Raw genomic sequence first — 24174 nt, 5'->3', positions numbered from 1 at the left:
CCTGCATCGCAGGCAATCCTCATTGTTAAAATAGCCCCACAATCCAGGAGCCCTGTGTGAAACCACCCAGCCCACAGTGTGTTCTCCCAGCACCCCCTTGGGCTCCTGCCCCCTCGCCATGGAGCACTTCCCACCCAGACAGTCCAGTGCCAGCTCTGCTCCATGCCCAGGGTGGCCCCTGCTCAGTACTAATGCTGCTCGTTATAGCTTTGTGCAGATGGAAACGCCTGGGACCTGCTCACCCCCAGAAATCAAGCCCTGCACGTGCTGGATGTCCCCCCGCTGGGTCTGTATGTACCTGATCCCTCATTCCTGCTTCTCCCAGGGCATTAGCAAGAGGCTTCCAGTCCCCAGCACCAAGCTGGGTGATAAAGGGGCTAAGAACACAGTGTGGGGATGGTTTCAACAACATCTCTGAAAGCTACACGCTGCCCTTGGCCAGAGCATTTGGAGCTTGGGCTTGGGGTGCCATGGCACAACTGTGGGGTGTGTGGTCAGGACTGGAATAGGGAATAGTGCTCAGGACTGAGCATTGGAGGTGGGAGGGCAGGACCAGGAGAGTGGGGGATGGAGCCAGCCAGGACTGAGCACCTTTGGCAGAGTTGTTATGAGCCCAGGAAGAGACAGGGTGGGGAGGACAGTGGCTCAGGATTGGGGTGCACTGCAGAGCTGGGGGTGGGAGCGTAGAACAGCAGAGGGTGCACTGCAGAGCTGGGGGTGGGAATGCAGGAAAGTAGGGGTGCACTGCAGAACTGGAAGGAACCCCACCCAGCACCCAGACACTGTCTCTTCCTCACCCAGGGGCTTTGAATCTTTCTGTTTCTAAAGCACTTCATTTAGTCAGGGACAAGCCTGCAGCTGGACAGAGGCCAGTGGAGAGAGGATGGACTGGGGGCTGGCTGGGAGAGGCCCATTCCCAGCTGCTGGCAGCAGGGGGGACATGCCATAACCATGCAGCCAGGGGACATTGTGGTGCTCTGCGCTCACTCCCATTGATGGTACCACCCAGCAAAGCCCGACTCTGGGCAGGCAGAAAGCAGCTTGGCTGGTGGCATCTGGAGGGGGGGGATGGGGAGGCTTCCTGTTACAGTGTCACTGATGCACTAAGGCGGCAGTGGAAGGAGGCTGGGCTCCATCCCCGAGTTGCCTGAAGCTGAGGGACAAGGCACCCCAAAGGCCACTGAGCAGCTGCTCTGCTCTGCTCTGGGAATGGTGCCCGAGCCTGGGAGGATTGGGGGGGAGGGAGCACCCTGTCCCTAGCCAGGGCAGAGGGTGGGAGGAAAGACCTGGGTGATGAGCTGCAAGAGGGAAGAGGAGTTTGGTATCTCTAATGTTGGAGAACGTGTTGACTCCACAAGCCTGTGGCCCCGAGCTCTGCTCATCATGTGGTCTGGTAGGACCCAGGGTGATCGCAGCCAGGGGAAGACCTGGGAACTCCCCAGGCCAGCCTCTCAGTCTGCACAGGAACTGCTCCTCCTCTGGGGCAGCAGAGACTGCCCCTCCCCTGGGCTGGGGTGAGAGCTGATCCTGTGGGCTGGGGTTGGGCTAGAATGGAGCCAGGCTCTGCTGCAATGGGAGGTGACAGAGCTAGTCCCTCCAGAGAAAGGGCCAAAGTAGGAGGGGGACAGGGGAAGAGATCCAGAGGGTTTGGTTGCTCTGCCCCATGGGGGGCTCGTGCTGGTTCCCTCCCTGTGCTCTTTCCCCCAGAGCCTCTTACTCCTGGCTCTCTGCTTCTAGGATGGTGGAAGAGGCAAGTGAAATTGTTGTGTCCAACTCTACAGCTGCCTACAACTTCTATGTGAGGGGGCTGGAGAACAGTCCAGCACTGTCCCAAGGGTATTCGCAGCAATCCCAGGGGGAGCGGCATGCAGACACGTAAGGATTAGGGCAAGGGGAGGGCACCCTGGGGTGTGTGTAGTGGTTGGGGGGGGTGGCCCTAGGACTGCTACTGCACATCTTCTGTAAGGGACCCTGCATGCTCCTTGGCCATCTCCTATCCACTTCCCAAGCAGACCTGGCCCTGCTTAGCTGGGTGAACTCCCAGAGCACAGTGGGTTGGCTGGCTGCCATCTCAGAGAGCTCAGGGCCAGATCCCGAGGGCTCCCCAGCCAGGGCTTGAAGGGCTGTGCGTGCAGAAGAAGGGGACTGGAAATGGGACCAAAGGGGCTTTCCCAAAGCCCAGGAGGGGAGAAGGTAGAGAAGCTGCTGGCAAGAACTGAGCACTGGCCCTCTGGCCCCTGGGAGCTGGATTCAGCCCTCGGGCAGTATGTCCTGCACCCCCCTGGACAGAGAAACTCCAAGGCATCTCCATCGGAAGCAACCACAAGCCACGGTGTCTTCATGCCGAGCTCCCAAGGCGTGTACCTAGAGGGGAAATTGTGGTAACTTGCTCAATTGCCATCACAGCAGCAGGACTGACTCAGCTATGTCCTGCTGCGTGAGCAGCTTAGCCACAACCCGTCACCCAGGGAGCGTGCCAAGGAAGGGGCCCTTCCGCTTGTCACAGCCTGTTGCCCCCTGGTTCCTGGGAAGGTGAGCAGCTGCCCCCCACATATGCCCTCACCCTCCTGCTTTCCCCAGGTGCGCCAGCCTGTTCACCCTCACTGTGGAGCAGGTGCTGGAGGGCTGCAGGTGCCAACGCTCGGCTGTCAGGATTTTGGAGTTCCCCCGAGGGGCCAGGCCCTGTGTGGAGCCGTACGTATGGGGTGGTGGTGGGGAAATGACATGCAGCTCCAAGTTGCTTCTCCAGGGCATCAGCCCATGGCTTGTCCATGGTCAATGGGGTCCTGCAGAACTCACTGCTGCAGGATAATGAGGCCAATAGTTCCATATGTTTGAAAAGAGGCTAAGGTTGGTATATGAGCAGCAGCAGCAATGGCAGCCAGGGCTCACAGTCCCCCTGCTTCGCTATTATTTATATGCATGGCCATAGCACTCAAAAGCTCTGGCCAGGATCAGGGCCTCATTGTGCCAAGTGCTGTACAGAGCCTGCCTGGTCACTAGCTGGGGGCAGGAAGGGATTCCCTCACAAGCCATGGTGCCCAAACAGCCAAGAGTTTCACACACCTTTCCTCAGCAGCACCTAGCACTGGAGATAGCCCAGCCTCACCCAGCCTGGGCGCCTATGTGCTGGGCCCTTGGCCTTATACTTTGAGTCCCACATTAATTAATAATAATAATGATTATAATGGTGTGCTGTTATGTCTCTGTGCCCTCCCCCCTGTGGGGCTCTCACACCCAGTGTCCTGTGTCTCTGCAGTTTCTCACCCCTGCTCCGAGCTCTGGCTCCTGGTGAGCTCCCAGACGATGCAGGATTCCTCCCCTGGATTCTCAAGCAGACGCTAGAAGGAAACAACCTCACGTTCCTGCTGCTGTGTTTGACCCTGCCAGGTACTTGCCCCATTACTGCCCAACACACCCACTCCGCCCCAGGGCAGGGGTTGGTGTCTGGGGTCCATGCCCTGGTGCTGAGTCTGCCCCCTGCTGGGCAGATCCTGGAACACCCATGCTCAGTTAGCAGAATCACCCCATCTGCTGGCCAGACTCCCTGAGGGCACAGCCAGGACATGCCTGCAGCTGGGGTTACAGCCCAGTCCAGAGGCAGCAGATTTACAGCGAGCACCTGACTCTGGGTGGAGCAGGAAGGAGCCATGCTGGCCTGTTCTGTGATCCTACAGCTAGGGGCCAGTCAGGAAAGGAGAGAAGGGCATGGGATTAACGTTCCCTGTCCCCTTGCACTGCTCTGGACAGAGGGGGTTACCACCTAGTGCTGCGCAGCATGGGGTGGGGCTAACTGCTGGCCCCAGGGCTGCTCTGAGTGGAGGGGATTAGTGCCAGCAGCTCCAAAGGCCAATGTGTTCGTCTGACTCTGCCATGCACTGAAAGATGCCCAGGGGTTTGCCTGGGTAATGGTTGCTTCCTTTCTCCCTCCTTCCACAGGCCTCCCTGTGTCTCTGCACTGCCATTCCTGCACTCATCTAGCTCTGGCTTTGGGGGCCCCATCGTGCAGCCCCACCCCTGCAGGTGCGAGAGCCTTCTCCCCTGCAGCAGACTCCCTGCAGCTCTGTGCTCATCTCAGCCCTTGGCAGGACAGAAGCACTGCCCCCCAGTGGCTGTCCCCCTTTCACTGTAATGTAGTAGCTGCAGAGACCATCCAGGCAGTGAGGGTGAAAGATGCTCTGCAAAGTAAAGGCAGAGAGTTTGTTTCAGGGCTTCCCATCGGTCTGCTCGCCAGGCACCTGTCTGTGCCGCGGCAGCTCATCTCTGCCATCCCGGGTGCACCTGATGTGCTGTCATGCCGGGTCCTGAGTGAGGGGAGCTTTTGCATTCACATGCAGCAACCACAGAGCCCCCTCCCCCAACATCTGAGAGTCCTGTCCCATGTTGGTCCCTGGGCCCCATTTCTTGGTGATCCCAGATAGATTCCCCAGTCCTTGGCCTGTGATCTCTCCAATCTTTTCCCCAGAAGTTGGCCATGGTCTGACATACCCACTGGGAGGGCAGGAAGGTTCCCTGCTGCTCAGAGCATGGTGCCAGCTTGTTAGCTGAGAACCAGTGTCTGAAAGACTGCCCAGAGCTCGCACCTGCTGTTGCCTCCAGTCCCTGCATGGCCAGCCTGGGCAGAGTTACTTCATGTTGGTCTGCAGGGATTGCTGCTGTAATTCAGCCCTCAGGCATGGCTAACTGGACTGATTATTTCAGCAAATTCCCCTCCCCCCATCCTCTCACTGCCCTCTTTCCTGCCTCCCTGGCCTCTGCTCCCTCTAGTCTCTAAGTGTATGACATTGACTCTTGCTCCAGCAGCCCTTGTGGCTGAATGCTCTCTGGTCTTGTAGATGCCTCTGGAGAAGAGATCCTGTCAGCCCTTTCGCTGGCTGAGCAGGTGAGGGGACTGGCCAAGAAGGTCTCACCAACCCACTGGGATCCTGCCAAAGCAGTTTGGAGGCAGAGGGCAGAGATCCGAGAGCTGAGGGCCCAGCTCCTCTCCAGCAGCAGCCGAACAGTGCAGGAGAGTGTGATCAGCCAGCTGAGGAGAGTGCTGAGGGACCTGCAGGTGGGAGAAGCAGATGCACTGCACATCTAGCTGTACACAGCTGGGACACTCGTGCCCGAGCTGGCTAGCCAGAGCTGTGCACCATTCTTCACAACACAACCGTGTCTCAGCCAGTGATTTAGATAATGGCATAGAGAGTACACTTTAAAAGTTTGTGGACGATACCAAGCTGGGAGGGGTTGTAAGTGCTTTGGAGGATAGGATTAAAATTCAAAATGATCTGGACAAACTGGAGAAATGGTCTGAAGTAAATAGGATGAAATTCAATACGGACAAATGCAAAGTACTCCACTTAGGAAGGAACAATCGGCTGCACGCACAAAATGGGAAATGACTGCCTAGGAAGGAGTACTGCGGAAAGGGATCTGGGGGTCATAGTGGATCACAAGCTAAATATGAGTCAACAGTGTAACACTGTTGCAAAAAAAGGTGAACATCATTCTGGGCTGTATTAGCAGGAGTGATGTAAGCATGACAGGGGAAGTATTTCTTCTGCTCTACTCCGTGCTGATTAGGCCCCAACTGGAGTATTGTGTCCAGTTCTGAACACCACATATCAGGAAAGATGTGGACAAATTGGAGAAAGTCCAGAGGAGAGCAATAAAAATGATCAAATGTCCAGAAAACATGACCTATGAGGGAAAATTGAAAAAATTGGGTTTGTTTAGTCTGGAAAAGAGACGACTGAGAGAGGACATGATAACAGTTTTCCAGTACATAAAAGGTTGTTACAAGGAGGGAGAACAATTGTTCTCCTTAACCTCTGAGGATAGGACAAGAAGCAATGGGCTTAAAATAAAGAAGCAAGGGAGGTTTAGGTTGGATATTAGGAAAAACTTTCTAACTATCAGGGTGGTTAAGCACTGGAATAAATTGCCTAGGGAAGTTGTGGAATCTCTGGAGGTTTTTAAGAGCAGGTTAAACACCTGTCAGGGATGGTCTAGATAATCCTTAGTCCTGCCATGTGTGCAGGGGACTGGACTAGACGATCTCCCGAGGTCCCTTCCAGTTCTACGATTCTATGATTCTATTATCCTCAGCTACTGCCCCTGCTTGTACTAGTGCATTCAGGGAAAATCTGGGCAGCTGTCCCACAGTGCTTCAGCAGGGGCAGCAGCACGCAGTGCATTCTGGAATGGAGGAAGATCACCCATCCAGACAGCAACATAATAATGTTCTGATCTACCTTCTGGGAAGAGAGCCATGTGCCAGGCCAGTGGTGTGGGACTCTGGGCTGTCTAGGTTACTAGGTTCTAGGGGTGGATGCAGCATAGGTAGATGCACCATTCTGCTGGTAGCACAGTGTATGCCTAGCTATGTGTGTACGCCACGTGGCTGTATGTATGCAGATGGGTGGGCATGGGTTACGTGGCTGTAACACTCTGGGCCTAAGTCTGAACAGAAATAAAACTCTTGTCTTGTAAACCTGAGTGTAAGCATCCCCAGGTGTCTCTTGTTTCTCCTCATGGCCAAGAGGGCAGCAGGAGTTAGCCAGAGACTGGGGAGAGTTTGTCGCCTGGAGGGGGTTAGGATCTCCAGAGCTGTGCAGGCAGCAGACGCTGGAGGCGCTGTGGATGGTGGCCTCACCTAGGATTTGGCTTGTTGCACCCCATGGACAGCATGGTCCCTGTGGTGGTTACACACAGCACAATGAGGTCTCCTGGGCCTGTTTTCCAGGTGCTGAAGAACCAGAGCTGGGAGAAAAAGAAAGAGACGTCAGAGGCTTTTGAAGGAAGTGGGAGCTATCATCCTGAAGCCCAGGTGAATCCGGGATTCCAGCTGCTGATTGCTGCCCTCCAGGTGCAGAGCAGTGGCACAGGGACATGATAGGGCAAGGAACGTCCCCTTCCCCTAGCAGCAGAGTCATAGGAGCAGGCATAAGTGATACAGATAAAGTCAGAACCCATCCCCAAGCCAAGCAGAGAGCTAGCTTGTAGAGTAACCGGGCAGCTCCCTGCGGGGACAGCTCTCGGTCTCATCCCAGCATTTTATGCACCATCTTCAGAATCTGGGCCACAAAGTCAGGGGAAGCTCACACTCAACACTGAGTCAGAGGTTGGGCAGCTGGGGCCCTGCACAGCTGTCCAGCTGCTGGCTGGGATGAGCTTGTGATGGCTGTGCTTCATCGCTGGGGGGCACTGAGGAGGGGGGCTGGGAAGCAGAGGCTGTGTGGGCAGGGCTGCAGGTGAGGGGCTGCTCTGTCAGAGGTCCCCAATGTTACAATGGACCCTGGCCCCATTTAGCTTTAACAGGGCCCTGCCTGATGTGTCCCACATGACAGGGTCGAATCCCATTGTGGCCGGGCAGGGATGAACAGCTTACAAACCAGGTGCTGACAGATATGTTGAGAAGCCAAGAGTTCCTGGACAGAGGTAACCCCAAGCCAGATGGAGATGTCCCAGGTGTGGGTCTGTCCTTGCCTAACCCTGGGAGTGCACTGGCTGCTAACATGATCTGAGGGGTCAGATAACTTGTTAAATACCCAGAGAATGGCCCCTCCTCAGAGGCCAGCCTCACCCCACACCAACTGAGAGGGCACCTGGGTGCAGCCCAGCGTGCTGTAAAGGGGACCCACAGTGGAGAAACTTCCGGGTCTGGGCCTCCTTAGGGGAGGAAGTGGGGCTGGGAGAGGGGCTTGTGTGGCTGTGTTGGGGGTTCTGCTTCTTTTTCCCCAGCATCCCCTCCCCTGCAGATCCCCCTCCCTCTTTTCCTGCAGGGTTTGTTCCCCTCTGTAATGACAAAGGAGGCGAAGCTGCCACAAGTAGCCCTGAGTGGTTTGGCCGAATCTCCCCGAGCATGGGTGCAGTGACAGGGGAGAAGCCTTTGCAAAGTGGAGCCAGCAGAACACAGGAACCAACCTGCACTGCTAGTGTGACCGGCGCGGTGAGTGCGATGTGCTGGGGCTAGGAGAGAGGCCCACGGACACTGCAGGGCAGCCTGCAATAGAAGATCTCCCTGTCTGCACAGATTTGACTTACATCATGGTCACAGGGCTGGCTGCATCTCCCTCTTGGGCCTTCCCCTCTCCTGGGGTGGGATCCTGCAATTCTACTCTCAGGGTAGGCCCTGGGCTAGAGCAGCCTGTGTAACAACTGTACTTACCCTGCAGGTCCAATGGGGTTCAGGCACCTGCAGTTCTTCCCTCCAGGAGGCTGTGGCCAGGGGCACATGGGGATCATGTTTTATTGATTTTAACGTTATTGATTTTAACAGGAGGAACAAAGCATTTAGAGAAAAAAGTTTTTAAAATGACAGGCAGCCTGTACACATCTCTCACCAAAAGCCCTCCCATCCCAATGATCACTGGACAAGCTGAATTCCTGTGTGGGTCCTGGGTGTCAGTCTGGCCCCCTAAACAGCTCCCCTACAGCCATCCCCTCTCTTGAGCGAGGGGGTGCGGGGGCCTACAGTCCTTTAGATCTTCTGTCTCCAATGCCTTTTCCCATCCTGGCATTGTCTCTTCACAGCCCACAAGTGTTTGTGGGAAAATGGTTTATCTGGAGCCATTCTTCTTCCTGACTGATATAAGCCCCACTGTTATAGACTGGATTTCATCCATCAGGAATTCGAAGCTCTTCACAAACAATACATATACCATTGTTGTAATGAAGTCACCTCTGGGGTGTAACGTGGCAGCTGTCTATCTGCACACAGACAGGTTTCAGAGTAACAGCCGTGTTAGTCTGTATTCGCAAAAAGAAAAGGAGTACTTGTGGCACCTTAGAGACTAACCAATTTATCTGAGCATGAGCTTTCGTGAGCTACAGCTCACTTGCTCACGAAAGCTCATGCTCAAATAAATTGGTTAGTCTCTAAGGTGCCACAAGTACTCCTTTTCTATCTGCACACAGCAACACTACACAACAATTTAGACACAAGGGGTTCAGTTTTCCTCTCACTTACCCCAGTGTTGGACTGCTGATTTCCATGGTGTTACTTTTGACTTACCCCATTCTATATGAGAGGAGACTCAGGCCCTGCGAAGCGAAAAGGACCAACGTAGCCAAAGGAAATGTCTGGAGATTTCAGGAAGGTGGTGTTTAATTACCCAAGCAAGATTAGGCCCCAACACAAGGACTCCCGCCACAGGGTTCATGCATCATCCAAAAGCCCCAATACTGTGTAGTTCTAATGAGCTGGAGCCTATCCAGGCTGCAGGACTAGCCATTCTGGCTCCCTGCTCAGCCCTCAGCCAGACTGCCAGGAGCCCCAGCTGGGCACATAATTGCTGACTGTTCTCTGTCCGACTTGGAAAGGAACTGACCCCCTGCTGTTCTGCTTGGATTGACCTTTCCAAGGGAGCTGTTCTCACTACATTTCATATAGTCCAGCCGCTGCTGCCACAAGGGCTCTCAATGCACTGCATCTCCTGCCCAGCTGGCACTACCGTACTGGGCTGGGACACTGTGATCTCCAGGTGGGCCCCACTCTCATTGTGTCCCACAGCCACTCCAGCTGGGAGAAGCTACATGCAGAGCCAGTGCTCTTACACCTCCTGCTGGGAGAGGCAGGGATTGCAGTAATTCTGAGAGCCTTTCCCCCACTAGTTATCCTGGTCCCTACAGCCCCTCCTGCTGAAAGCAATTGGGCTGCAGCCCTCCTATAAGCTATTACAGGGAGGCTACTACAGGGAGGCTGAGAGCTGGAGCTGGGTGGAGAAGCCTTGGGAAATCTCTGCTCCATGACCGGAGAACAGAGGGGACTGACTGGGCAGTCACAGGAGGGGATGGGGTCAGGTTGAAAGCTGGTGAGTCACAGCTTGTTCCTCTGCCCTGAGCCCAGCTGAGCTTCCTGCCTCGGCCCAGGCTAGTGATGGTGCGAGCTCCTGGGGATGTGCCTTGGAGACGTATAAAGGGCTCAGAGTGTCCTGTCTGTGCTGCATCCATCCCACATTGTGTCTCCTTGTGCTATGCATGGCCCACTCCATGCTGCACATGTGCAGGAGGTGAAGAGGACCATAGTGGCCCTGTACCCTATATTGCAACCCTCTGCCCTCCCTCAGCCACCCTGCACCCACTCTGTCCCCGCCCTGTCACCCATTCAGGAAACTCCCAGGGCATTTCATTGGGGAGGACAGGCAGGCTCGTCCCCACCCCTCTTTCTTCCCCGCTTTGCCTCTCTATGGTGTTAGGACAAGGCCCCTCTGGCACAACACTCGGTGCAAACCCGCAGTGCTCCCAAGCATGCAAATGCCAATGCAGAGGGACCCCAGGCTGCCTGCCCGGCTTCCTCTCTGCACCCCAGCACTGCGGCTGGGAATGGCCTACATAGGAGAGTCACTTCCTGGGTGCCTTTTCATGTCTGCTCTCTGCCAGGTGGGGAGCTGGGCCTCTCAGCAGCACCCGGCCCTGGAGCTGCAGTTTGCTGTGGCCAAGGCCAGGAGGCAGCGTCTGCGGGAGCAGCACCAGCGGCTCATCAAGCAGGAACTGCTGAAACTGGAGGAGGAGCTAGCAGGGAACCAGCAGGTGAGTGGGGAATGGACCGTCACCGGGGACCTGGGGCTGAGCAGAACACAGGGTGATGAGGCAATAAAGGGGCCCAAGAGCAATGGTCCCAGATGGCAAGCTGAGGACAGTTGTCCATGGCAAGGCATAGAGCTGCAGCCAGCCAACACCGGAGCAGAGTGAGGAAAATGCGCACTTTGCAGTGACATCAGGGGCCACACTCCAAGGCTGCAGGCACAGGGAGGCTCTGCCCGCCAGGAGCTGGTTACTGCAGAAAGGACAGGGATCCCTGGGGTAAGGTAATGCTGCCCCAATCTGCAGTATCTTATATGGGTTCTCCCACTGCAAATCAACCCCTATCTGAGAGGCTGCGGTGGCAGCGACCCCAGGTATGGTCCTGGCCCTTGCTCATGCCCCCAGCTCTAGAGGCATCTTTGGGGGCAACCTCCTGCCAGCTCTGAGACAAGGAAACCATGAGACAAAACCCACAGGCTCCTTGCCCCTGAGGCAGGAAAAAGGCACCTGCAGGATGGCTGGGCCTTTGGTACTGGGAGCAAATGGGGGCTTTAGGCATGGGGGTAACAAGCAGATGGGATGAGTCACTGGAGAGGGCAGACTGGGCAAAGGGGACCTTGCTGTGCTTCCGGGAAGGATGGAATTGGATGGGGGGGAGTAGGTGGGAGGGGACGGGGGGACTGCCCTTGAGGTTTGGACCATCCCGTCCCAATAGGCAGCTGAAAGGCTGTGCTCGTCCAGGTGAGCTGCTGAGCTAGTTTACAGCTGCCCAGACCCTTCCGGTCCTGCTCCCTCAGGCCCAGTTCAAACTGGATGGCAACAGTGACTCCTGGGGGGCAGGACAGGACTCAGAAAGATACCAGAGCAGAAGCATGTCAGGGAAGGAGCATTCCCCATGGCTGCTCTGTGAGGAGAGGTCCAGCGCGCTGGTGCTATGCATGCTGAGACGGACGGTCAGGGAGCAGGACAACCCCTTCTTAGCCCTCTGTGTGAGCCCAGCTAGCAAAGCCAGCTCAGACTGAGCCTCATGGTTTGGGCAGGGCCCCCATCCCTTCTGCTGGGACAAGGGTGACTTCCCACAGCCTGCCTGAAAGCTTTCACTCCCAGCTCCCTCCTGCCCAGCGGGACGCATGGTGCTGGCCCAAGGAGAAGGCGGTGCTGGCCCTGCAGCTGGAAGCACTGCAGAGGGAATGGTCCGAGGCAGAGAAGGACCTGGAGGCGCTGTACCAGCAGCACAGACTGGAAGTGGAGGCTCAGAAACAACATGTGCTACAGGTCACCAGGGGCTAAGCTGCCGTTCTCTGTGTCCAGATACTAAGGGGGTTGGGGAGGGATCAGGGCATGGCCCAGGACAGCCCAGTGGAAGCCAGTCACCCCACTGGCTGTTTAGGGCTCCATGAACAATGAGTTGGTTGGCCTATTTCCCAATGGACAGACGTTCCCATCACAGAATCAGTTGGCACCAGCTGTCCCCTTTGTTGGCAGGCTCAGCAGAGCTCACCAAGGGCTATGGGGTGATGGAGCTCCACCGAGCAGCCCCTCATAGTCAGGGTTGAGGCAGGGGGGATGGGAGCAATGGACATCAGGCTGTTAGCTCCTTTACCCCCACAGCACTGCGTTCCCTCTCCACAGGGCGATCTTGCATGGCCCTGGGATGTATCTTGACAGCCTCTTGCAGCCCGCTGAGGAAGCCGATAAGTTAGCTAGGAGTCTGCAGGCCTTCCCCACAGGAGACTCAGGAGCCAGCGTTCATGCTTGAGGAGCTGTCATTGCTAATAAATTCCCCAGCTTACAGCTCTGTGAGAGCAAGATGGGCAGAAAGAGAGAAGCCACAGGGCCCGAGCAGGATAAGACGGCTGGCAGTGTTGCCATGCAGGGGGTGCTTACTGTGACACTTGCTCTTCTGAAGAGCACAAAAGCGACAGGGAAGGGCACAAAGAAAGCCTCCCCCACTCATTGAGCCTGCCCTGAGGAGCAGGAGAAACTCTCTGCCCTGCCCAGTTGGGTTAGTCCCCTGCGCTGGCTGAGCCATCGTGACACCCACACACTGGGCTACTGAATGCTACTCTGAATGGGAACAGGAAGAGGTTTGCAACCCCAGATCCTGCCCCCAACCCCACATAAGCCACAGCTCTGACCTGGCACAGCTCACTTGTTCCCCTTTCCTGGTTCCTGGTTGAGAGGCAGGGCTGGGGCACTGTATCGTAAAGGGATTGACTGCTCTCTGCAGGTATTTCGGGCCTATCGGGGCCTTTCAGAGGAGCAGACTGATGCGCTGGATCGACGGTACCGGAAGCTGCTACAGGAGGCCCTCCAGGATGCCATCTCCCTGTCTGCGCAGAATCAGCAGCTCCGCACACACAGGCAGCTGGGCTGCACTGAGCGCGCCTCACAGACAGACCTGCACTCCTGAGCAGTGAGCTGTGCTGTGCCAGAGCGCTCTGCCCCCATCCCTGGGGGAGTGAACACTGGAGGGGGTGTGTGTGTGTGTGGGGGGGGTGATGCCTGCCAATCATTCCAGGGAGGAGATGCAGCGTGGGTAACCTCAGGGCCAGCCTTTCTTACAGCGCCAGGCAGGTATTCTGGTGTTTTAGCAGGTCTCTGAGCAGCTGGGAAGCTCTTTACCTGCATCTGCTGCATTGGGGAACTGCCTGTGTGCAATGGCAGACTGGCCCTGGGAGGTTATGGGGCACTGAGCAGGCAACGTGTGAGCACATTGCTAGCTCAATACAGCACCTTCCCCTCTCCCTGACCGGACTGGGAGAGAGCAGAGCGTCAGCAAACATAGCTTTAAAGCTACAACTCCCATCAGCTTCTAGGCCCTCAGTGGGAAGTGCACTGTGACCCTGTTCCCAGCTCTTTTCCACAGCAATGGGGCAAGGCGTAACAGGGGCTTGGAGCCCAGTGCAGTACTCGGGCAGCTGCTCCCAACTGCTAGGGGTGAGATACCCACTGAGGTCCAGCTTCACATGCCCAGAAATCACTCACAGCAGCAAAAGCAGCTGCACACGTCAGCAAGGAACCTGGCTCTGGCTCCGGCTCCAGCCCAAGGGCTGTCAGGAGCTGTTAACGCACACAGTGCAGTGTTCAGAGTCCAGCCGCAGTTCCTCCGGACCTAAGGAATGTCTCCCTGCAGCAGAGGCCAATACACCCCATGGGACCAGGTGTTAGGCATCTGAGGGAGGGGCTGACATGCAGGGCTGTTAAGGCGCTGGCTCCCACAGCCTTTCATCAGAGCAGAGGCCCTGGCACTACCACACATCCTGCCACTCCAGGAAGTGTCCCAATCTGGAGCTAAGGGACTAGGTGAAGGCTCTCAAAGTAGACCATTTAGGCCACACTCCCTCTTAGAGCCTCAACCACCCCTACCCCCTGTGTGAGAACTAGCCCCCTTACCCTTGCTGATCTTGACGCACGTGCAGCCCGCCTGGCCTAGGCCTTGAGAGCAGCCATACACCCTGTTCATTTAAGATGCTGCAAAAGATACACCTGGTGCACTGGAACAGGCCTAGCCTGAGTGTCCACCACAGCCAAGCCCTTCACTGCTGCCTTGGACTGACCCCCAGGCAGGAGCCCCCATTACAGCCTGGGGTAAGGCTGCCGTGTAGGCAGCAGCTAAGTGGGTTGAAGCCTCGGCCATTCCAGGACTCTGCCCGTTAGGTCCCAGCCACACTACAGCATTTAACTGCAGTGTAAATGAATCCCCCAGCTCATTCCAGGGGGATGGACAACCTGATCACAGCCTATACAGACAGTACCTTAAGCTCAGCCCCTTCCCACAGCAGGAGGACTTACTGCACCTTCCATATGCATCCTGCACCTATGGTGCCAACAGCAAGTGGGGCCTTCTCCCCTCTCCCCAGAAAGGTTTGGAAGGGGATAAAGTGCTTTACCCATGGGGCAGGATGCCTAGCAAACATATGGGTGGCTTGTTTTTCCTCAATGGTTTATTCCCCCATTGGATTCAGCCAACAAGGAGGGAGAGACATGCAGAGCTCGCTGTGCGTACTGCAGGGGACCCCAGTAAGAGCACGAGCAGGCAGACACAGGCATTTGGGAGTAGTTCCATGGGTAGTCACTGTCAGTGGACCCGACAGGGTTCTGCTAAGCTGTCCAGAGCAAGGGTTAGCTCCGCACCACAGGGGAAAGGCTGAACAAAGCCCCCGTGCCTCTTTCCAGGGGCTGTCAGCAGTCTGGAGAATTGTGCTTCTGTGGCACTGCTGAAATACTGTGGGAAATGAACTGCATGAGACAACTGGACCAGGAACCCAGGGCAGGTTTCTCATTCCCTCAGGCTGCTGCCAGCTGAAATAAGCCAATGAGATTCTCAATAAACAGTGTATTCACACGTTCCAATAGGATGCTGCGCTCCACTGAAGAGGGGGCCCTTCGCTCCAATCGAGAGACACCCATATTAAAATGAGGTCAGACTGGGGGCTGGGCATTCGCCTGCTTGGTCTGACCAGTCTCCATGTCAGCAAGCAGATAGGAACAAGACAGTCACAAGGAATAGGAAAGTGCAGGTTTTAATACCACAGCCAGCGCCAGGGTAGGCGTTGCTGTCTGGCGCACTGGGGGTGACAGGAATTGAACCTTGTCAAACCTAAGGTAGTACAAATCCAGATACAAACCCAACATTTATACAGACTAAATAGTCACTCTCAGAAACGTGCACTGCCGCAGGCATCAGCTGAGAAGCAGGGCAATAGTCCCATGCAGCTGCACTGTTCCCATGGGGACTCCAGGTCAAGTGGGAATCAGAGGCCTGTAGCAGGAATGGCTGTCCCCTGCCCTGCCCCAGCCTGGAACTGTAAGCCTGGGACTGGCACAGTGGGAAAGGGGCAATTCAATTCATGAGATGAGGTACAGCTTCCCTGAGGTAGGGAGTTTGGGCTGTACAGCACAGGATCTGCCCAACAGCATACTGGGAAGTACAACACTCCACGGCAGCCCAAGTTGGAGCTGGCAGGAGTGTGGAATGTAGTCAGACCTCTGTCCCGGGAGGCAGCAGCTGCATGTGGTGGCTTCTACAGGTTAACGGGCAGGTGCATTGGAGGAGACAGCATAGTCAGCGGAAAGGTGTAGGGGGAAGGCAGTGCAAGACCACATGGGTCAGCCCAAAGCTCCAGCCCTGCCTCTCAGAGTGCGCTTTTACTACATTTCTAGGCTAGGGAGGAAGTATTAGCCCCTGTTCAGACATCCTACTCTGGAAACAGCTGAACCCCTCGCCCAGTACACGCAGACCCCTGATGAGGTTGGGTACAGGGAATGGCAGAGCAGAAAGCTCTCCCCTGCCAAGCTGACTCCTCAGGCTCCTACACTGGCTGGTACAAAGCAGGGAGCTGCCTTCCTCCCACCCAGTCAGTTGCTTGTAAAGGGTTCAGTCATTTATGGAGAAATCCAGGGCTTGGCAAGGACAATTTTCAAGGGGGCAGGTCTCCACCACCTGACTGACAACTGGCAGCCCTGCTGCCTGCCTGAGCAGCCCCCAAAAAACAGACTGGACCATGGAGACTGAACAGAGATGGGGTCCCTCAAGGTGGGCCACTGGCATGTGTGCGGGAAGCTGGGACTGCCAGGCCTGCATCTGTTTTGTGTCTAGACAGAAGGGTCAGTCTGCAGGGCTGCCAAACCAGCTCCTGCCCCAGCACTGCAATCACCCCTGCCTTCAATTCTGGGCATCTTAATGATTCCAACCATTTTATTTGGAAGTTTCTTTTCCTCTCTCCCAATCAACAGGAAACTCCTCTGGCTTCAAGCCATCACCCCAGCTCCTGCAGCGCATCATAGTTGACAGCTCAGCTAACACTCAACAGTAGCTGCTTTCATACTGAAGATACAGATCTATGCTTCAATCCAAAGGGCAAGAGGGGAAGCAGGAGTCAGCTGTAGGCATTGGGTACCTTGGAAATGGGCTGATGCTAGTGACAGATTCACCAGATGGGTTCCAGCTGGAGCCCAGGTGATCAGGGCTAAGCTCTGCAAAGGTATTTAGGCACCTAGCTCCCACTGGAATCAGTAGGCATTAGGTGCCTTTGAGGATCTGGATCCAGGAGTCTACTACAGGTTAAGAGCCAGATTTTGAGAAGCGCATGCACCAGTGTGTGTGTGCAAGGAGTGTGAGTGATAACCATGTACACACAGGCCCCCAGCTGAACAGCAGCTGGTCATGTCACTGGAACTTTCCAGGGAGACAGTTACATGTATCGTTTACACTGACAGAAGAGTTGCCGGCTCTTTGGTGCTTTGTTACAGAGATGAGAGCAGCAGGTAGGAAGGGATCTGGAAAATACATTTGCCAAGTGCTGCATGAGAACAAGGCTCTGCCTTGGAGCCAGTGTGCAGCTCACCGCAGAGGATGTGCACAAAACCGGGACTATCCCCTTCCAAAAGGCACTTTGAATCTGTAACGGCTGGATCACAGCTCAGAGCATTGTGGAGGCACAAGGCATGGCCAGAGAAGGAAGCAGCTCACATCACACAAGTGGTCCTTGAATGAGCTGGAATAGGTGCTGCTCAGATGTAAAGAGAGTCCCTCAAAGCCCTCCAAGAAAGGGCCTGAGGACGGGAGCTCAGGCAAAAGGGGAGATGGTCACAGAGGACCCCATTAAACTGCTGTTACTGTCACTGGCTTAGTCTTCACCAGGAAGCCCTCTCGCCCTTCCCCTAAAAGGGATACATTGGGCCTGGGCCTGATCCTGCAGACACCAATGGCGGCTGCTGAGTCAGTGCCTTGCGGGACAGAGTCCCTGTATGCAGAATACTGAGCCCATGCAATGAACATGTCCCCTTCCGTGGGGACAGATCCCCTCCTGCTTCTTCGTGCTGCACAACAAATAGTGCAATTCCTCACAGTCCACATGCTAGCTACAGGCAAGGTCTGCTTGTGATAGCCAGTAGCTTTCAGCTGCAGCCCTACTGCCTCACACATGCTTGTCCCTGACCTCAGGTGATGGGTTCTGAAGGGAATCTGCCCTCTAAGAGTGCAGCCAGGCCAGACTAATGCATTTGTTACATAAAAATGAGACAAAAAAAAAACGAACAAGCCGTTGCCACTCCCACATAATAGCCCAGAACATGCCAGCTATAGCTTCAATACCAGATGTCTCCCACAGAGCTGCAAGGTGGAGTCTATTTGACTCCATAATACAAGTGAACAGCCAAGCCGATCAGCAGGACAGCAAGGAAGAAAAAGGCAGTGAGCTGCAGGCTGAAGAGCAGGATAGATAGGAGGGCGTTAACAAGCATGGAGCAGGAGATAACAAAGAGCCTGGTGATGTTACTGCTGTGCTTCATGACAACAGACATTATCAAGCCATTCAGGGCCTGGCTCACCACAATTACCAGCACCCATAAAGAGAAGCCATCCAGGAATCCAGCCCCATTGCTGCTCAAGAGATGGGCAATCAAGTTCAGCAGGACTCCAAAGAAGTAAAGAAACAGGTTCTGGAGGGTAAGTGGCAGATCTTGGGTTTTCAGGATGACTTCGGTATAGACAGCAGACAGGCCTGATATCAGGGAGTACACAGAGATGAGCAGCAAGCCAATCAGGGTGAGGTGCAGCTGCATCTCAGAGGAGCTGGAGGAGTGCTGCAGGTCATGGAGGCCCCCATAGGTGTAGCTCACCCCAGCAGCTGTTAGCAGGAAGAGGGCCAGCCACTTGTGTAGAGAGAGTCTTTGGTGCAGGAACATGCTGTACAGGAGAGCAGTACTGCCAATCTTCAGGTTACTCAGGACCTGGTAGGTGCTAGGATCCATGAACAGCTGCATGTGAACCACCAGGTTATTGTTGGCAGCATATAGCAGCGCAGATAGGCCAAAGGGGGCAGCATGGCGCCATGACAGTGAGACTCCCAGCTGCCTCCAGTCCCAGATCAGCAGGGAAATGAAGGAGAGCACCAGCTTGGTCAGCTCAGTAAGAACCACAACAGATGAGGCGCTGAATGGGATCTTTCCATCCACTTTACACAGAGTCAGGAGGGGAGCATGAGAGCCATAGACAGTAACAGACATGACTAGCATCAGTGCCCACAGCACTCTCTTGAGCCCCCTGGTGGCAGGGCTGAGCAGTGAGCCAGCAGCACTACCATTCGCAGTAATTATTCCCATGAGGCAGTGGATACCAGCAAAGGGGAAAGGATAGCACCTGGTCCTTTCACAGTCAGAGTCTCAGTAGAGGCAAGATCATTCCAGGATGTAGATGTGTTTCTAAAAATCAAGTCACCTCCTTGGAGAGAAAGAGAGCGACAACAAATGCCATATATTTAAGGACAGTCTAATTAGGAAGACACTGAACTATTCATTACATGCTCAATGCAAGGAGAGGAACATGTTTGCTCTTCATCAGGGAAAGAAATGGAGGTCTCCCTAGAAATCAGACAAAGCACATTTCCTGGGCAAGGGAATAGATATGTGAAGGGGTGTAAAAATAGCGTGTGAGATGATCTGACACAGCCGCCCTTCCAGTCTACTTGGGGGGAATGCAGGGTAAGAAATTACAGTGAGAAAGGCAGTTGTCAACATCCAGATTTTGAAGCTCGCAAGCACTGGACAGCTGAACGCGCAATTGCTACCTTCAGGGTATTCTGATTAATAATTTTTGTAATCAGACCTGCTGATATTTCACACTGATCTGATATTAAACATGTTTTACAATGGGCCAGAATGACATATATAGCTACAGTCCTGAAAGCCCCTTAAGATCATGTCAAAGTTGACTAGGATGTCTAAGATGAGAAGAGCTGTTTCTGGAGTGCACCGTTGTCCAAAGGATTCTCCTCTAGTCTGGTCCTTTCCTCAGTGAGCTGACATAGTCTCGGATTGTCTTTTCAACATTGGGAACTGCATAGGCCTGAGCTGCATATATTCCAGTGCAGGTCCCAAACACAAATCCTAGGACTGCAGAAGATCGGAGTTTGGCTACAATGTAACCTGCCAGAAACCCTTTGAGAAACGGAGATGCCAGCAAAGAACCATCCTGCAGAGAAAAAGGAGAGAAAGGGATAAATAGCTTCTTGGACAAAAGTGTACCCTAATGCATAAAACTTAGTTGGAACACATTGTCTTCTTCCACTGATTTCCCTAGACCGCTGTTGCCAAGCTTGTGTAATGTTATCACCACAGAAGAAATAAATATAACCTCAATATTTTGCTGAGAAAAGCAAGTAAAACCAAGCATTCCTTGGAGATACAACTAGTGTGCACTCTGAGTGGAACAGGATATATTCATTCTACTGGAAGATCACAGAACAGCACAACTTCTGGGGAGATTAATCTAGGGCTAAAGTGTTAAAGAACTCCAGTTTTACCTGGCCCACTCCAGCCTGCACCTCATCTTCCACTCGCTGCTGTAAGTTTTCCAACTGAGACTTCAAAAAAGCAAGATCCTTCAGCTTTGGCCGTGGGTCCTACACAGTAAAAACAAAAACTTGATGTTGCATACTGCTTACAAACATGCAATTCAGTAACTTCATGACAAGGAGTCAAATTCCTTTTGTTCAGGGAACTACTATTCTGGCACAGCATTTAGGCCATGCTGAGGAGGGAGCAGGAAATGACTAGAGTGATGCAACAGACTGCACTAATGTTGACAAAGTCACATTTTAGATAGATCTTTTAAATTAAAGATAGGAAGCTAAGGCTTCTCAGGCTTGTTCAGAACGGAATTAAGACTGCCTAAAAATATCCCATGGTTACTGAAGTTTAGTTCAGTCATTTTAATTCTGAAAGGGCTTAACCTATGTCGAAAGCCCGTTATTTTCAACTTCAGACATTCTACAGTCATATGCATAATGAAATTTACAAGTGAGTCCGATTTCAAGCCTCCAGCAGTGCAATTTTGAGAAACGATAGTAGGGCTTGATCTGTGTCACCTACGGAATGCCTTCATGGGGTTTATGCGCTACAGGTCAGGCCACCCGTAAAACCAGAAGTCCCTACAATCGCGGCACTGTGCGGAAAGCGCATTACAAAATGCGAGCACCAGAAACGGCCACGGAGTTGGGAGAGCTGGAGGGAGGCGGCTAACGCCGCACCGTGGCAGGCTACGGAGTATGTAGCTCAACAGTGGAGTTAGCACATTTATGGGCGGCAGCAGGCTCAGGTAACCGCTTGGGGGGCACAGTTACGTAGTTACCGAGCATTGCCTTCGCTGTTCCGGCCACCGGGGCACCTGAGCCCGGCCACCGAGCACGCTCAGCACGGGCCGGCCGCCGGAATGGCTCCCCGGCCTGACGTTTCCTCGCCGTCCGCAGCCCAGGCCGAAGCGGGGGCAGGGGACGCGGCGGCTCGGGGCTCTCCAAGCCGGGGGCTTTCTCCGCCCCCCGGAGAACTCGGGCCCAGCGGAGGAAGAGCGGCCGGGGACGCGCCCGCCAAGGGCGCAGCGAGGCCCGCTGCCCGCGTGAGGGCTGGGGCCGGGCAGGCGGCTGGTCCCGGCCCGGGTCACAGCAGCGAGCCCTCGCCTCCCACCCACCCCCAGCTGACGGGACCGGCACCACCGCCTCCTGCCTGGCTCGAGGGGCGTCCGCCGGGCCGGGCCGGGCCAGGCTGTGAGGCGGGCGCCGGGCACGGCTCAGCCCACCCTCCCGGCGCCCCTCTCACCTTATCATCCGCCATCTTCAGGCCCGGCCCTCCGTTCACACATGCGCACTCCACACAGCATCCCCAGCCCGGGCGCCATATGGCCCAAGCAGGCGCGTTGACAGCTGAGAAAGGCTTATTGGGCACAGAGCGTCACGTGACGCTGCCAGATCAAGGGAAGGGAACGAAGGCAAAGTAGTCGCCATCTTTAAACAGGGCGGAAACGCTTCCTGTCCCTGCCGGAAAGCATAGACCAGAGCCGCTACCCCGCCCCCCAACGGCAGCGTGAGGGGTGGTGCGTGGCACCAGAGGTTGCGGGGGGAGGTTTCAGCCGCCGCATCCCGCGTACCCGTCTCATCACGGGATCCGCGCCACGTCAGCTGCCCACAGCATGATGACCCTCCATGTCTGTCCCCTCCCGGCCCGTGGGCCGAGCCCTGTGTCTCCTGCCTAATACTGTAGTTCATTTATTTTGGAACAGGGGGATTCCATAATACTTTGTTTACCCACGTGTCGGGCGGGAGGGGGGGTCTGGTGTGGGGTGAAGAGCACCCAGGCACTACCATTCCGGGTGGGTTTGTCATTGCATACATTATGTTTAATATTATTTCATATTTGCAAAAAACACAGGGTCCTACCCATAGGTAATCCATGTTCACATGCCCTACATCCCCCCTTTCCTTATTTGCATGCACTTGGATACTCACCTGCACATGGAACGTGCCCTACTTTCACACGCACAACCATGTGCACACAAAACATACCTTGTGCCCATGCACACATTCCATGCTGATATCCCATACACACAGACACTCCATCAGCGCTCCACAGAGGAAGCACTCCTTGCACATGTATGCCCATGGAGAGCCTAGGTTCACACAGCACACATGGGTACCTCAATTTCTCACAAATACTGCATATGCACACCCACACCCTAACCCATCAGTATTCCACATTCACATAGCCTGTGTCCACATGAATACTTCAAATACACAGCCACTGGGCATACACACATAGGCCATGTACAAATGATATCATACATTCCCAGAAATACTGCATGTGTATATTGGGCTCACCATCCACACAGATACCAGATTGTTCACATAAACATGGCTACCTGCCCAGTATGCAAGGATAAAGGCATAGGCACACTGACAGCTGCAGAGTGGACACAGTGATCCCATGTGCATATGGCTACCAGCATGCTCAAAGATATCCCCCAGGCAGATCTTCTAAGCACCTTACTAACACTGACCAGTTAATTCAATTGGTATCCAATCTAATATGGGGCCATTTTAATGCACCTCTCAATGCTTTTGATAATCCCATCCTAAGGGTTTCCAGCACTTTCAGATAGCATTAGAAAGGCAGTGTAATCCAATGGCTAAAGCAGGACACTGAGAGTCAGTAGTTTTGGATTCTGTGCACAGTTTGCTTCTGACGGACTGTGTGACCTTGTTCTGTGCCTCTCGACCTCAGTTTGCCCAGCTTTAAAATCGGGATTGTTTAAAATGTTTCCTTCTGGGAAGCCAAATTTATAAAATGTTTGAGAACCACACTGAGACCCTCAACTTTATAAGGACAAGGCAACCTCATTTACCCCTGCTGGAATGTGGCTGGAAGTTGAAACTAGATAAATTCTGACTGGAAATAAGGTGTAAAATTTTGACAGTGAGGGTAATTAACCATTGGAACAATTTACCAAGAGTTGTGGGGGATTCTCCATCACTGACAATTTTCAAATCATGATTGGATGATTTTCTAAAAGATCTGCTCTAGGAATTATTTGGGGACAGTTCTCTTGCCTGTGTTACACAGGAGGTCAGACTAGATGATCACAATGGTTCCTTCTGGCCTTGGAATCTGACTGAGGTCATTATGAAACACCAGACAGCACTGGAGAATATCCCTTTGGCATCTCTCTAGCTCAGGCATTTGTAAATGCTGAATAATAGTTCTCTGCCTGTCTCTAGTATCTTCTAGCTGAGAATCTCCAAGCACTTTACCAGCACTGAGCAATTAAGTCTCACAACAGATGGGTAACCAAGGAAGCAGAATAGGAAGTGATTTATCATTGGTGACAGCAATGCTGGGAACAGAGCCCTGGTCTCCTGACTCCTTGCCCTCTGGTTTACCTACAAGCCCATGTTTCCTCTTAGTGGGGTTGGGATGACTCCTTAGAGTTAGCTAGACAGAGAGGCCCTTCTAAGATCAGTATCCCTCTTCACTGTGACACAGAGTGGGCTGTGTTGAATGAGGAGGGGCTGTGTGATGGTCAAAGCCAGCCTTGAACTTTGTCCCCCAAGGTACAGAAAGGAGCTGCCCCTTTAGTTTGTGTCTGAGTGGGGCTGAGTGGAACCCTTTATATTTCACTTAAATACCCAGTGTTCTTCTCCCAAGAACCCCAATCCCTGTACTTACCACGGTAGAGCAAGCTCTGCTCCTTGGGAGAGGTGTTTCTACCAGGGAAAGCTAGAGACAACAGCAGTTTGCCCACAATAATCCTTCCGCCTACAGCTTTGGGTGGGAAGCTGCTCCCCACCCTCTCTCCCAAATGCCCTATGGCAGAGATGGGTGGCTGAATCTGGTCCCACTGGAGAAAGAAGCTGCTCTCAACATTGTCTCCTTAGACCACATGGTTTTCCTGGCCCTGCTGGGAAAGGGGAGTCGGTCCCATTACAGATACTAGGGTGATGGGTGTGGGAACCAGTGGGACCCTCAGGATCCCCTTGGACCAGGATCCTTGCTGAACAGAGCTGGCCAGATGCTCCCTTCCCGGACGGAGCAGCCGGGTCTCAGATGAGGGCCGGAAGCGTCACAGCCCCTCCGGCCAGGCCTCTGCCTCACCGCTGCAGTGACCCTGATGAACACTGCGCAGAGTGGCCGCCTTTGGCCAGCTCGCCTGGCTGCAGCCGCGGCCTGCCCCGGCAAATGAGCCCCCTCGACCCGCACCCCACATTCTCCCCAGCCCCTCTAGCCTGGCTCCCCCCGAGACTCTGGGCCTCTGGCACGCCACGGACCCACTGCTCCTCCCTTCTGCCCCGCCCCGTGCGCCTCCCCTCCAGCCCCCTCCCCCGGCCCCGC

The 24174-nt window shown here is 54.4% G+C and overlaps 3 protein-coding genes across 3 annotated transcripts; 1 reads left to right on the top strand and 2 right to left on the bottom strand.

Annotated features, from left to right (window-relative positions):
- The first annotated feature begins 211 nt into the window (after positions 1-211).
- LOC144269229 (uncharacterized) lies at positions 212-5083 on the top strand. Its single transcript, XM_077824751.1, has 5 exons — positions 212-290; positions 1738-1875; positions 2581-2694; positions 3260-3390; positions 4836-5083. The coding sequence occupies exons 2-5, from the start codon at positions 1739-1741 to the stop codon at positions 5081-5083; spliced, it is 630 nt and encodes a 209-aa protein (XP_077680877.1). The 5' UTR covers positions 212-290; position 1738.
- A 9939-nt stretch (positions 5084-15022) lies between these two features.
- SLC35A4 (solute carrier family 35 member A4) lies at positions 15023-18623 on the bottom strand. The gene has a single exon (XM_077823867.1). It carries the CDS (start codon positions 18619-18621, stop codon positions 17644-17646), a length of 978 nt encoding a protein of 325 aa, XP_077679993.1. The 5' UTR covers positions 18622-18623; the 3' UTR covers positions 15023-17643.
- Positions 18624-19127: 504 nt separating this feature from the next.
- LOC144268712 (SLC35A4 upstream open reading frame protein) lies at positions 19128-21194 on the bottom strand. The gene is made up of 3 exons (XM_077823868.1): positions 21112-21194; positions 19821-19919; positions 19128-19489 (listed from the first exon to the last, which is right to left on the bottom strand). The coding sequence occupies exons 1-3, from the start codon at positions 21124-21126 to the stop codon at positions 19292-19294; spliced, it is 312 nt and encodes a 103-aa protein (XP_077679994.1). The 5' UTR covers positions 21127-21194; the 3' UTR covers positions 19128-19291.
- Positions 21195-24174: the final 2980 nt, after the last annotated feature.

The sequence above is a fragment of the Eretmochelys imbricata genome, chromosome 8 (genome assembly GCF_965152235.1).
Source record: "Eretmochelys imbricata isolate rEreImb1 chromosome 8, rEreImb1.hap1, whole genome shotgun sequence".
In the NCBI taxonomy this organism is placed as follows: domain Eukaryota; kingdom Metazoa; phylum Chordata; order Testudines; family Cheloniidae; genus Eretmochelys; species Eretmochelys imbricata.
The sequence above is the reverse complement of the archived record's forward strand: the minus strand, read 5'-3'. Positions and strand labels throughout refer to the sequence as shown.

Excerpts from the sequence above, each read along its gene's own strand:
- LOC144269229 (XM_077824751.1), top strand. The coding sequence starts at position 1,739 with ATGGTGGAAGAGGCAAGTGAAATTGTTGTGTCCAACTCTACAGCTGCC. Across the intron at positions 2,695-3,259 it reads GCCAGGCCCTGTGTGGAGCC|TTTCTCACCCCTGCTCCGAG; the intron begins GTACGTATGGGG and ends GTGTCTCTGCAG. Across the intron at positions 3,391-4,835 it reads GCTGTGTTTGACCCTGCCAG|ATGCCTCTGGAGAAGAGATC; the intron begins GTACTTGCCCCA and ends CTGGTCTTGTAG.
- SLC35A4 (XM_077823867.1), bottom strand. The coding sequence starts at position 18,621 with ATGGGAATAATTACTGCGAATGGTAGTGCTGCTGGCTCACTGCTCAGC.
- LOC144268712 (XM_077823868.1), bottom strand. Across the intron at positions 19,490-19,820 it reads TGCAGGCTGGAGTGGGCCAG|GATGGTTCTTTGCTGGCATC; the intron begins GTAAAACTGGAG and ends TTTTCTCTGCAG.